Source organism: Trematomus bernacchii, unplaced genomic scaffold (assembly GCF_902827165.1).
Source record: "Trematomus bernacchii unplaced genomic scaffold, fTreBer1.1, whole genome shotgun sequence".
Classification (NCBI taxonomy): domain Eukaryota; kingdom Metazoa; phylum Chordata; class Actinopteri; order Perciformes; family Nototheniidae; genus Trematomus; species Trematomus bernacchii.
This window is the reverse complement of record NW_022987839.1, coordinates 2,529,612-2,543,330: the sequence shown is the minus strand read 5'-3', so window position 1 is coordinate 2,543,330 and position 13,719 is coordinate 2,529,612. Positions and strand designations below refer to the sequence as shown.

At 38.1% G+C, this 13,719-nt stretch overlaps 1 protein-coding gene across 3 annotated transcripts in view; it reads left to right on the top strand.

The window, feature by feature from the left end:
• The window catches only part of LOC117500303 (piezo-type mechanosensitive ion channel component 2), an 80,573-nt gene that overhangs the window by 38,677 nt on the left and 28,177 nt on the right, over nt 1-13,719 (top strand). For all 3 annotated transcript variants that reach the window (XM_034153122.1, XM_034153123.1, XM_034153121.1), the window contains 8 exons: nt 615-780; nt 3,962-4,205; nt 4,787-4,901; nt 6,119-6,269; nt 8,276-8,365; nt 9,019-9,140; nt 10,585-10,653; nt 13,560-13,663. In XM_034153122.1, coding sequence (XP_034009013.1) covers nt 615-780; nt 3,962-4,205; nt 4,787-4,901; nt 6,119-6,269; nt 8,276-8,365; nt 9,019-9,140; nt 10,585-10,653; nt 13,560-13,663 — 1,061 coding nt within the window. The remainder of the gene's footprint in view (nt 1-614; nt 781-3,961; nt 4,206-4,786; nt 4,902-6,118; nt 6,270-8,275; nt 8,366-9,018; nt 9,141-10,584; nt 10,654-13,559; nt 13,664-13,719) is intronic.

Here is a 13,719-nt window from a genome sequence, read left to right as displayed (position 1 = left end):
CATCGCTTAACATTACAAGGTGTGATAACCCTCATAACACCACGGACGCCGTTATATAACCAGGTTCCATACTGTTGCACCTCCTCACTAAAATGTAAATGTATCAGGGGCTTCTGTGGTGTGATGTTGATCCAAGTCAGCAAAGTGATGCCATGTGGTTGCTAAAAAACACAAGTTTCTTTTGCCTACATTTGTTAATCTCAGAGATTTGTGGGTGGGTCTCTTCAATCACAGAAATTCTGAAGAAACTCTGTAGTAATTAATTTTGTAAACCTTCTATCCTCATCGCAGGTAATAATACCAATTGTCATTAAAGGTCACCTATTATGCAAAATCCACTTTTTCATGGCGTGGGGAGTGGCTCCTTATTTTCATCTAAAGTAACAGACAGAGAATCAGCACTTTTGAAACAGGGCTGAAACAGAGGGGATTATGGGATGCTGCAATGATCTGTTTGGTGTTTCAAGTCAAACACTTCAGAGACATGTTTGTATATATCTGAGACCTATAATATATTGATGAAAAACAGTATAATAGGGGACCTTTAAAGTTTCTTGTATTATTACGACCAAGATTTTCCCCACAAGTGAAATGTCTCTTCTCTTCTTCTCCAGATGACTTCATGCTGCTGCTGTGTGCCTCCCTCCAGAGGCAGGTCTTTGAGGATGAGAACAAGGCGGCGGTCCGCATCATGGCTGGAGACAACGTGGAGATCTGCAGAGATCTGGACGCCGCCTCCTTCAGCGTCTACAACCCCGTCCCCGACTTCATCCACTGCAGGTACAGATAGGGTGACCAGTTGTCCCGCTTTGTGTGGGACTGCACAGCATTTTTGTAATTTGTCTCACACATTTTGCCAATGTCCCGCATTTGATTGCCCGTATAAAACTTGGCTTTTATCCAAAGGTGTTGAGAAAACAAGAGAGGGCTATCACTATTAGCTGTGTCAGATGTCAATCAATCGACAGAAAACATTTATTTACTTATGGGTGTAGCCGGTGGAGGGAGATTCCCAGACACAAAAACACGAGAATATTTATTGATGATAATAATGTTGAAAAATAATTCCATTCAAAATTGATATTTTTAATTACTTCACTTGCATAGTTTGTGCAAACAATTAAACCATATATAAAGCGTTGTAAATAATATTTAGAAGCTAATAGTTTCTAAAGACATTTTTATTTTTAAGGGTTGGATAGACATTATATTTAATTGTAAACTAGCTCTTAGCAAAGCAGTAACATGTCCCGCATTGTCCGCACAAATGTAATTTTGTCCCACATTTGGCTTGATCACCCTAGGTACAGAAACGTACATCAATGTTTAGCTACATTTACTGCAGCAGGAAGTGGAGCAAGTATGTTTCCGTTTTATTGCTATCAGAGCTACTTTGGTAAAGTTTATGGCACTTGATCCGAGACTTTTATTTCACTTATATTAGATTTTACAGTACCAGTAAACATTTTATAGTTTGAATGCCATTTGAGCCCGGCATCACCAAGAGGGACAAGATGCATAAATGGAGAGGAAGTGAAGTAGCCAGTTAAATTGATGCTTAATGATGTTAGATGCTTACAATTTTGTCAAAAGGGACATTTGTTCAAAACAAGCAGCACTATTAAGAAGGTTTTGTATTTGTATAATATATGGGTTACATCCCACTGTATGGATGTGAATGCTTGTTATTTGTTCCTACCAATGCAGAGATGTCTATTTAGGTCTATGGTTTACTAGATTATACACTGGTACAAAATGTATTATTTGGTAGATTAAAGAGGTGGCTGTTTTTATTCAAAAAATGTAAAACCCACTGTACCGAACCTGCTCTTCACCAAACAGCAGACAGACACAGTTAGCGAATAGCGGGTGAAAATAGTGGAACATTTGGCAGCTAATGTGCCAGATATTTCCTCCAGGAGTTGGTAGGGACCAGACAAAATCGCTAAAACAGAGTAAATACTGGATTTCATCATGTGAATACAAGCATGAATGCAAATCAATAATACAATTTCTCCAAAACGACTGAATGTGTAAGTAAACATCTGTTTTCTAACCCTATCATAGCTTAAAAATGTTAATGTCTATGGTTCATGACTTGTTTCTTCTGCCCCAAGAAAGAAAAAAAAGAGAAATACTTATTGCAAACCAGGATGTGACTGACGTAAATGATCAATTAGTGCTTTGAGTTGAGTGATGGGGTGAAAGGCAGTGAAGCAGGCTGCAGGTTTGATTTCCCTCTCTGGTCGGGTACATTTAGAAAAGTATAAAGAAAGGCATCATACTCCTCCAAACCGAGTTTATTAAGACTGCTCTCCAGTGGAGCTGCTCCGATGCTAACTCAGGAGAACACTGCTGTTATACTTGGCTGCTTTCTGCATTACTGTACCAATCCTAAGTGGAGTGGTGCTGAATAAGAACATACTCTCTCAGCAAAGCCTTTATCCTAGACAAATATAGGGGAGACAGATGACCGTAGCTTAGTGAGAGACCCATTGTATATACAGAAGTCTGGCTGTTGTCCGATATTTGAGTTCAGAGCCGGATACTGACTTTTCACCTGAAAAGAGCGAAGAGAGATTTCTTTGAGAGGCAGGGAAATAGGGAGCGAGTCAGAAAGACAGCGAGAGCATCCTGACCTGTCCACAGTCATTGATTATGTGCTCTTCACATTCCACTGTTTTGATGCGCAAAGTGGACAAGTCTTTTATTAACGCACTCTGTGTCCATCAACAAGCCCCTAGTAGAGAGAAGAGAGCAGTACAGCCCGTCTGTCCGCGCCGCAGCAGCTCTGCACTTATTCCATCGTTTCCCTCCAGGATCCAATTACGGATACGGGGTGGGGGGAGAAATCCATAATCCACAAAAACACTCTGTCCGTCACTCCGCGACTCAGGCGCTTTTGTCCTGTACTCTAACTCAATAAATAGCTTTTAAGTATGGAAAAGGTATTTTCTCCCCCTGATGAAGAAGGACACTCACTCAGCGATTCCGGCCCATCAACGCATCGTCCGATCCAAACCCACTTCATCACAGCTGCTTCCTCAACAGTGCAGCTGCTGTTGTGGTCCCATGTTTTCCCCAGGTCAATCCAATTAATGCAAGTTGCTTCCTATGTATCCTCTCCACACATCATATTGATGGTCTCTCACCTGAAAACATAGGGTACTCATATGCTTTTAGCATGTTACCCACACGCGCAGAAGTGACCATTATGAACCTGCGCTGAGTGACAGGAGTCTGGTTTCACGATCATTGATCAGACTCTTACCGGAGTCCTGACCCTAAGCAGTACACTAAGTGTGATTGATGGGAGGATTATGCTCACAGCAACACAATGAACTGGAATACTGTTTTAAATTGTATGATGTGGTATTAGCAATTTAGCTCAGCTGGCCAAGGTCCATGTTGTTTATTTTTAACCCCGTGTAAAATTCAGCTCATAAACTTTGGTCAATCTCAAGTTAATTGAATTCAACATTAAACAATAAAGTCACAATAATAGGGCGGAACAATTACTTAGAATTTGACCGAAAACGCAAATAAAGTTGCATAAGATTAAAAAAGTGATGTAACATCCAATATAAACGGCACAAATGCAGCGAAATTAAAGTAGCTGAATAGTAAACACAGTCCATTTATTGCCTCTTAAAATGCTGCAATAATAAAAATCTAATTTAGGCTATGATTCCATGTATCAGGTGTGACTGCAGCATTGAATTTTGGGTAGCTGTTTTGGAATAATGTGTTTCCTAATGTTGATATGGCATGAATGCAGCCAGCTAGTTACGTCTCGTTCACTTAAGCCAGATCACTTCTAGGAATAAGAGTAATAAAACAAACAATGACATTTCTCTGACATTTAGACCTGGCAACGTATCTGAAAAATAATCTATATATTGAATCGGTCATCATTTTGTTGAAACAGTGCTGACATATTCGTTTTTCCACTGTCCTCTAGGTCGTACCTGGACATGCTGAAGGTCATCATGTTCAGCTACCTGTTCTGGTTCGTGCTCACCATCATCTTCATCACGGGGACGACGCGCATCAGTGTCTTCTGCATGGGCTACCTGGTCGCCTGCTTCTACTTCCTGCTCTTTGGTGGAGAGCTGCTGCTCAAACCAATCAAAAAGATCCTCCACTACTGGGACTTCCTGATTGCCTACAACATCTTTGTCATCACCATGAAGAACATTTTGTCTGTGAGTAGACCATCAAGAGATATCAGGAACATTTAAATTATTGCAGGAACGTAATCAAAATAACTATATCATTTTCTAACCAGGCATTGAAACAAACCAACAAAAACAGAAACACAAGTATAACTATAGAAACATCGGTGCAGTTAAGTTCCAGTTTAAACACAATTGAGGTTTTTCATCCCTTATGTCTCATTGGTAGAGCTGTAACTAATTTGCAGACCAGTCACACAAAATTGTTATGGACATACATAAAGTTGAACATTTGGTTTAAAATGAACGATTCTTGGCAATTTACATCAAGACATATTCTTTCAAGAGAGAATCTTCCACCTCTTCACATCATATATTCAAATCCTACATACCGTTCATATGAGGTGATATAATATTATGATTTTAAAACGTCCTATTTCATGAATTTAGAAGAAAATCACCTTAGTTTAAACTTCTTCTCAGTATTTTAAGATAGAGAGTTCACATCAACACTGCCTGTTTGTGATATCAGAAATGATACTTATAAGATATGAAGATGTAATAGATAATGTATTGCATTCAGGTTTATAATGAAGGGTTTTTGTTCGTAGATCCTGGCTTGTGGCTACATCAACTCTCTGATTAAGGACCGCTGCTGGTTGATCCAGTTGTTCAGTCTGGCCTGCACCATCAAGGAATACGACATCAACATCGTCGATGCAAAGAGTGAGTGGACACAACAGCTTACTTAATTTTACATCGCCAAAACACTGTACAAGAAGGTGATAATATTCCCTTCAATAGGTGGTAACACAGATTGTTTCCCAAAAAGCTCAAATTAAACCACACCCTTGTTTATTTATCAGTCCTTTCTTTCAGGGCCATTTTAGTTCAATGCATCTTTGTGTTAACTCATTTTACAGTAAATACACAACAAAGCCACAATACTCAGTAAAACAGATTCATCAACGATCAGAAAATAAGGGTCTACATCAGGGGTGTCAAACTCAAATACACAGTGGGCCAAAATAAAAAAATGGGTACTAGACGAGGGCCGGACTAGTTCAATGTTTATTGCAGAACTTATTGAAATGAACTTATTGCACATATTAAACCTGGAACTAACAAAGCTTAAATGATTGCCTATAAAAACAACATTAAACATTAAATAATCAGTTGCATTCATTTCTTATGGCTCTGTCTGCAGCTTTTCCTCAGTCATTTCTTATGATTACATTTTTCCACAGGCCAACAACAGCTTCAAAAAAACTATTCCCCTCAAAGAACAAACCAAACCTGTCCTGTTGTCTCAAGAAACAAAGTGCAGAAGGAAACATCCATTGAAACTCAGTTTGCTCTGTGATGCTAGTTGAAGCCAGATACTTGGCATCTCATCTCGGGTGCAAGTTCATCAATGTTTGGGCTCAGGCTCTGAGCTGAGGAAGGTGTGCGTGCAATATACCGGCGGGCCAGATCTAATAATAATTAGACATTATCCTGCGGGCCGAAATTAAATCCACCACGGGCCTGATTTGACCCCCGGGCCTTGAGTTTGACATATGTGCACTACAGTACATCAACACCCTTGAGAATTTAAACTCATATTATGATTGAAAGGGCTGTAAGAACATTTTTATGTTTAAGAAAATGTATAAAGAAAGCATAATTAGACAGTATGAAGTTTACTTTTGATTGTGTTTCAGTATTTGTAAGCGACTGTGACTGAAAGAATATTGCTTTTATTTGACTTTTTTATGGTTATTTCTTTTTTTTTCTGTTCTTTTTTTTAAGAAGGGACAGGTAAAAGAACATTTTCTTCTCCCTTCTCCTTTCCACCATGCGCTATAAAAAATACACAGTATAAGTGTACATGTTTTGTTTTAAAATAACTGCCATGTGTGGAATAAACTAATAAAGACATATTTTCACCATGTAATCATCAGAGATTTATTGTGAGCTGCCCAGCAACGAGGCGGGGATCATCTGGGACAGCATCTGCTTCGCCTTCCTGCTGCTGCAGAGACGAGTCTTCATGAGCTACTACTTCCTGCACGTGGTGGCCGACATCAGGGCGTCGCAGATCCTCGCGTGCAGGTACAGAGATCAGGCTGAACCATCCCCATGCAAAAAGACACTCTGACTGCAAAGGCATTGTTTTGAAATCATGAAGACACAAGCGCCTGAAAGGTTTTGTGAAAGGCAGTCCTAAAAACAAACTCAATCTGCATCCTTATTTGATTTCCTTCTAGTGAATGTCTGACTTTAAATAATGCATGGGAAAAGACACGCATGTTTAAAGGTCACCTATTATGCAAAATCCACTTTTTCATGTCTCTTCTACATCAACATGAGTCCCCTCTGTGTAAAGTGATTCTGAACGTTTCAGGAAAAAAGATTCTCTCTCTTTTTGTCCTGATCCATTTATATGTCCAGTATTGAGTATGTAAGTCGCTTTGGATAAAAGCGTCTAACAAGTAACATGTAATGTAATGTCATGTAATGTAATATAAAAACCTGTCTGAAAATGAGCTGAACAGATTTTGGCCACTTTATGATGTCATAACGATTGTTTGGCTTGTGTAACTATTAGCCAATCACCAACCAAGTGCTCCTCCTACAGGATTCCCGCGGGGTCTTAAAAAGTCTTACATTTGATAATCTGAATTTAAGGCCTTAAAAAGGTCTTAAATATGATAAAAAAAAATAAGAAAGGTCTTAAATATGATTTAGAAGGTCTTAAAAATGATCGGATTTGAAAGGTACTTCTGTGTTGCGATCGCGTCTAAATGTGTTTTGGGGGAAATGTCCGGGCTGCAAAGTAACCAGTACGGTAAGAGCCTTTCAGTTCCCCCCAACAATTTGTATTGAAATAAATCAACATGGAACCAGTAATCACTAACTTTGTTTCCCCCGGCCCCTTATCGGAGAACACCCAGCTAGTAACCTAGCAACCAAGCTTCAGCTAGCGGCAGTCAGAAATTAGGTATCTTCGAATCTACTTACAATTAAATATGGTGAAGTGTAAGTTCAACTGTATTTGGTTGGAAAACATCGAATGTAGTGCTTGGTTGAAACCAGTGGAGGGGAATGTGTTTGAAGCCCGCTGCACCTTTTGCAAACAAAATTAGCGTTTGTTTTGCTAATGTAGCGTTAGCTAGTGTAGCGTTAGCTAGTGCAGCTACTCCCGCAACAACACCGGGGGACCTCTGGGTGACGTTTGAGTATACGTCAACACACACACACACACACACACACACACACTTTTTGTCTAACACACTAACACAGTTCAGTGTGCTGTTATGTTCAGTCTTCGTTCTTATGTTGAACATGAATACATTTACTTTGTAAGTAATTATGGGACGAATTTCTTCTTTCCTAGCAATTTTCCTTCATACTTTCTTGCCGTGAAATAGGTCTTAAATTCTATTCAAAGTGGTCTTAAAAAGGTCTTAAAAAGTCTTAAATTTGAGTTGGTGAAACCTGCAGGAACCCTGTCCTAGAGCACCATTGTGTTCTTTTTAACCAAATATCTCTCAGAGGGGCGTGGGGAGTGGCTCCTTATTTTCATCTAAAGTAACAGACAGAGAATCAGCACTTTTGAAACAGGGCTGAAACAGAGGGGATTATGGGATGCTGCAATGCATGATCTGTTTGGTTTTTCGAGCCAAACACTTCAGAGACATGCTTGTATATATCTGAGACCTATAATATATTGATAAAAAACAGTATAATAGGGGACCTTTAAGGCTTAGGGCTTGACATGTTTATCCAGACAACAAGTAAAGATGGACAGAGTTTTGACTGAGAAGAAAAGAGTGTGTGTGGTTGTATCAAGAAATAGGACAAATTCAGTTTAATGTCAGTATAGTCAGAAGATATACTAGCCTTTTCTTATTTGCACAATAGAAACTAATGAGGGACATGCAGGAGAAAGAAAGGTGCCGTTCTTGTATTAAAATGTAACTTGGCTCCTTGTATGACTGTCTTCCACAGTACAGCTTCTTCTTCTTCTTCTTTTTATTGGTTAGTAAATAGTAAAGAAGGATCAAACGGAGACTCTCTGTGACAGCGGATGTTTTGAACGTTCGATTGTGTTTCAGAGGGGCGGAGCTCTTCCAAGCTACGATCGTGAAGGCGGTGAGAGCCCGACTGGAGGAGGAGCGCAAATCTGTGGAGCAGTTGAAGAGACAGTGAGACTCCAAATAATTCACTTATTCACAATTTCACTTATTGTAATATGTTTGTATCTTTCACTTGATAAGACATTGATTCACCTTTACACATTTACATTTACATAACTTCTTGAATACCAAAATCCACATTGTGTTAGCCTCTCTCTTTTGGTGCTTTTAAACTTTTTTAACAAAAGTGTTGCTTATAGCGTATTTGTAAGGAACTACTTTTAGCAGTTTTAACAAAAATCAAGCTTTGGTGCACAGGCGCTTCTTAGGCACGGTAACATCTAGTTCCCGACTTTGAATATCTTTGATGAGTCTCAATTTATCCCATAAGTAAGTAGACATGATTCAGAAAGCCATTTAAAATCGGCTCTGTATTAAAAGCAACTCCTGGCTCGCTCATTACTGTTTCCAGGAAGCCATCGCTCAGTATATCATACAACTTAAAGTCAATGTATTTCCACCACTTACACTTACCTCAGGATTTACTCATAAGCCCTGATAACATCCACTCACCCGCTCTAATGAGCACTCCACTGTTTCATAACGTACACTCATTTCCATACACGAAGCCCAGAGATGTTTACGGTCAGTCTGTTAGCTGTGGGTGATGTTCCTCTGTGTCGATACTTCGTGTCTCTTCACTGCCTCTCTGATCTAATCAGGATGGAGCGCATTAAGGTGAGGCAGCAAAAGTTTAAGAGGGGCAAGGAGAGGATGCTGAGCATGGCGCAGGAGTCCGGAGAAGGACAGACCCTCTTCCAGCCCGAGGAGGAGGAAGATGACGGTATGACGAAGGTTGCCGAGCGTCTCTGTGCAGGCAGTGTTAGCAGAATGTGTTGAGGCAGTGGTGGAAGAAGTTCCAGATACTTTACTACAGGAAAAGTAGAAATACCATGGTCTAGAAGTACATTTTTTAATTCATGAATGAAATGATATAATATCAAAAGTAAAATTGGACATCATACAAAGTGGCTTCTTTCACTGGTTTGTATTTAATATAATAATAATACTATATTATTGTGTTTTTATCACATACATTGTAATCATATACTTTGTTTGGATACCTTTAGATACTTACTACTACTGGGTAGTTTAGTCATTCAAAACAACATCATAATATATATTGTATACAGTTTATAGACAATTTTATCATTTGATTTGAGTGTAAACAACAACTAGTAACTATAAGTCAAGTCAATTAAGTGGAATACAAAGCATGATTATTTTTTAATTACATTAAGTGCAATATAAGTATAAATTAAATGTTAAAAGCCAATTTTAGATACTTCAGTATAAGTAGCAAAAAACGTTATCAAGAATATGTCAAATATATACATCCAATTAACGTGCTTTTATAATAAATATTCAGTGTCAAATGAATGTAGTGAAATTAAAAGCATGCGAATGTTCATTAAAACTATAGTTAAATAGAAGAGTAAAGACTCATAAGATTTTTACACTCAATTACAGTTAAAGGTGGGGTAGGTAATTCACTTCAGAAACACTTTTTGTTATATTCCATGGAATGCTCTTAACATCCCGATAGCAATGAATATCTTAAGTGCTTTGACAAAAAATCCATACAAATATATCATCTGTGGAAGCCGTAGTACTGTAAAAAGCACGACCAATCATTTTAGCCGGCCCGGCTAAAATAACTGGATGGCCTACCTGCCTGTCAGCCTTCCATCTCGTGCACAAACTTTTCTCGTGCCCTGATTGGTCATGTGCGCGTTCGTGTGTGTTGGAGGAGGGGCTCTGTAAGGAAGTCTGAAGGAAGTGGCAGATTTTTTTCGGCTGTGTACTTTCAAATTCTAGCGCACTCGAGCTGGTTTCTCCATTCTTACCTACCCTACCTTTAATAGTAATTATATGTGTTAAATACATTTTGTGAAGTAAAGAGTACAATATTATTTCTGAAATGTAGTGAAATAGAAGTATAAACAAAATTGAAATACTCAAGTACAAGTATGTCAAAGATTGTCCCTATGTACATAATTTAAGTACATACTTAATTATATTCCACCACTGTGTTATTTCTTTTTTTACAAGTCATCAAGACAGATCTCATTAATGCCTGAATTCATTCATATATGTTGTGTTTGCATTAGTATTTGATATTAAAAAAGAACAGAGCAGCTTAATGCAGAACAAAGAAATGCCTTGAAGTTTGCACAAGAATGAATTTTCTTATAAAATGTTGTATTGATGTATTTGTGAAATTTTAGGAGCACAGCGAGCGAAAGCCAAGACCAAAAAAAAGCAGTGGTGGAGGCCGTGGGTTGACCATGCTTCCAGTAGGTTGACCCCCAACCCTCTTTTTTCTCTTCCTCCACTCTGATTGGCCCTTGTGTCCTTGACCAGAACGCTGAGGATTCCCATACTGCCCCGGGGCCCTGAAGGCACCATCAGACGCAGAATTTAGTCCTTTTCTGTCTCTATTTAAGGGCCCTTTTTCAACTAGATCATATTATATTTGAATAGAGAGCATCACTGGGGATACGCATACATCCAATAATAATAATAATAATCTTTATTTGTATAGCACCTTTCATACAACAAGTGCAGTCCAAAGCGCTTCACATAGACATTTCACAGAATAAAGTTACCAGTAAAAGACATCAAAACAAACTAATGCATAGAGTAGACACATCAAAAATACATTTAGATTAAAGGTACAACGTGCATTAAAAGGAGGATAGTGCAACTTCAACACACAATAGCTCATAGACATTATTTTTACTGTACAAAACAAATATTTAAAATAAAAAAACTATTAAAAATAGACATAATTAACAGCTGATGCTACATTTAAAGATGAACTTAAAAGCTTATATTAAAACATCTTAAAGAAAAGGGGTATTAAACTGTGCCCTGTGGGACTCCGGTTTAAGTTGTCTTAGCGCTTCCTATAATGCATTATTTACCTACTTATAAAACCTTATAATCTGCTAATAGCATTGTATAAGCACTCGTAAATCTTTACTATGCTTTATGCAACAATAATCATACCACGTTGTAAAGCTTTTTTAATTACTTATAAGGGTACCATACTTGTTTATAATTTCTTTTTTTTTTATTTGGCAAGGCTCATAGTGTATTATAATTCCAATAGTTGTAATACATTTGAATCTTTAGCATGCAGTTAAATCATATAACTCATTATAAGTATGTTTACAATGCATTATATAAAAGGGCTTACAAAACGTCAGGGCTATAATGTTAGTAAGACTGATTAACTCAGATCCTTAAAAAAATAATTGAATTAATTTGATTAAAATAAGGCTTTATTGGTTATTAAAATGTCCTGAATCCACTTTTTGAAAGTCTTTAAAAAAAATCAAAGGTTGCATCGTTAAACATGAAACCATAACATAACATTTTTGGTCTTAGATTTCATCCCGTAGCATTAAGTCTTAAATCTAACTAGCCTTAAGCTATAGGAACCCTTTCCTCACGTTGTTTTATTTTGGGAGGGAAATTATAATTATAATGCATTATATAAAAGGGCTTACAAAACGTCAGGGCTATAGGTCTAATGTTAGTGAGACTGATTAACTCAGATCCTTAAAAAAGTCTTTAAATAATTGAATTAATTTGATTAAAATAAGGCTTTTTGTTATTAAAATGTCCTGAATCCACTTTTTGAAAGTCTTAAAAATCAAAGGTTGCATTGTTAAACATGAAACCATAACATAAAATGTTTTGGTCTTAGATTTCATCCCGTAGCTATACTGTAGGAACCCTTTCCTCACGTTGTTTTATTTTGGGAGGGAAATTGAATTACTACCGGTTACTTCCTGTACACTACATGTGAAGAGGCACTTTGGATTTGAGACCATATATAAAACCGAGTGTCAGTAGCAGGGTTGCCTTAAATAGACACGATGAAGAAAGAGAAAAAGACTAATGTCTGGAGGTCTGTGCTTGAGATTGTTTGAAACATCATCATCGCTCTCACCTACAAAGCCCACAGTAGGGAATCTCTCTGTTGTAAAACATTTTCACGCAAAGATATGAAGTCGACTCGCCTTTATTCGTCAGTACTGGAATAAAGAATGAAGGGTTTGTTCATTCTTTGCCTGTAGACATGATCACCAAACAGGCGGAAATTAAACAGCAAAACTAGTGATTGAATATTAAATTAAATCTTTTTGTGGTCAATCAAAAATGTTCCTGAATCAGAACAGAGGTCGCCTGTTTGGTTTGAACTCATGTCTCAGTTTGTGCTCCACCCCCACAAGACATTTTCAATTATTTCTCTATTTTTATCTCTTTGTCATTTGATGTTTCATATCCCAGCATCCTCCTTTTACCTCCCGCACCAACGCGGTTCTGCTCAAGGACACAAGTCAGCCTTGTCTATCCTATTGCTTCTAACACTGACCGGAGTCACTTGCTCTGTCGAGTAGCTTAAAGGCTTACATGTGGAATAAAAGAGTCTCGAACAGACACCCTTCATTGTGCTTTCTGCTCATAGTTATATCAGTCATATTAACATTGTCTGCATTTTCTGTTTCATCCTGTCATGTCTTTGATGTTTTTAAATGTGTGTCTATATCAGTGCTTACTGTAGTTAAAGTGGACCTATCATGCTATATTTGAATAATAGTGTAGGACCATACCTATATAAGGCATATTTATACTTTTTTTTTTTCAAAATACCAAACAGATCATGCATTTTAGCCATGCCTCATTTTGCTCAATTTGACATTTTTTAGCTCTGTTTTTGCAAGGGCTGATTCTGTGAGAACAGCACCACCTACAGGCCTGGCATATGTACTACAGCGTCTCCAGCGCTTTCGAACGGCAATGGCCGTGGCTGTCTCCTCCTGATTGGTGGAGTTGGCCCAATAGCCGTAGCGCCACTTTCCTGACGTCAGGACAGTGTTCAAATCTGGATCAGTTTTTATCAGATCCGTTGCAGCCCCTTTTTTAGAGATTTGGGTATGGAGGAAAATAGAGAGGGTTGTGTTTTCTGACACTTGGTGAGTTCCCTGGAACACCGGGGACACATATTCATGTATACAAGACGTACAAAAGTGCATTTTGCATGATAGGTCCCCTTTAATGTTTAATATGTAGTAAATGACATTGAATTAACGGTAAGTGGTTTAAGTTCTTCCTTTCAGTAAGGGAACTTTTTGTTGTGAAAAAGCGATGAATGATTGTGTGTAACTGCATTTGCACTCTGCCTCTTCAGTGGTTAGAAGTGGAGACTATTACTTGTTTGAAACTGACAGTGAAGAGGAAGAGGAGGAGGAGGACAAAACGGAGGACGATGAGCCAAAGAAGTCTGCGTTTCAGGTGACTTCTAGAAGTGGTTCATTTCTTACGTTAGTGTCAGTTGATGGGGAGGAACT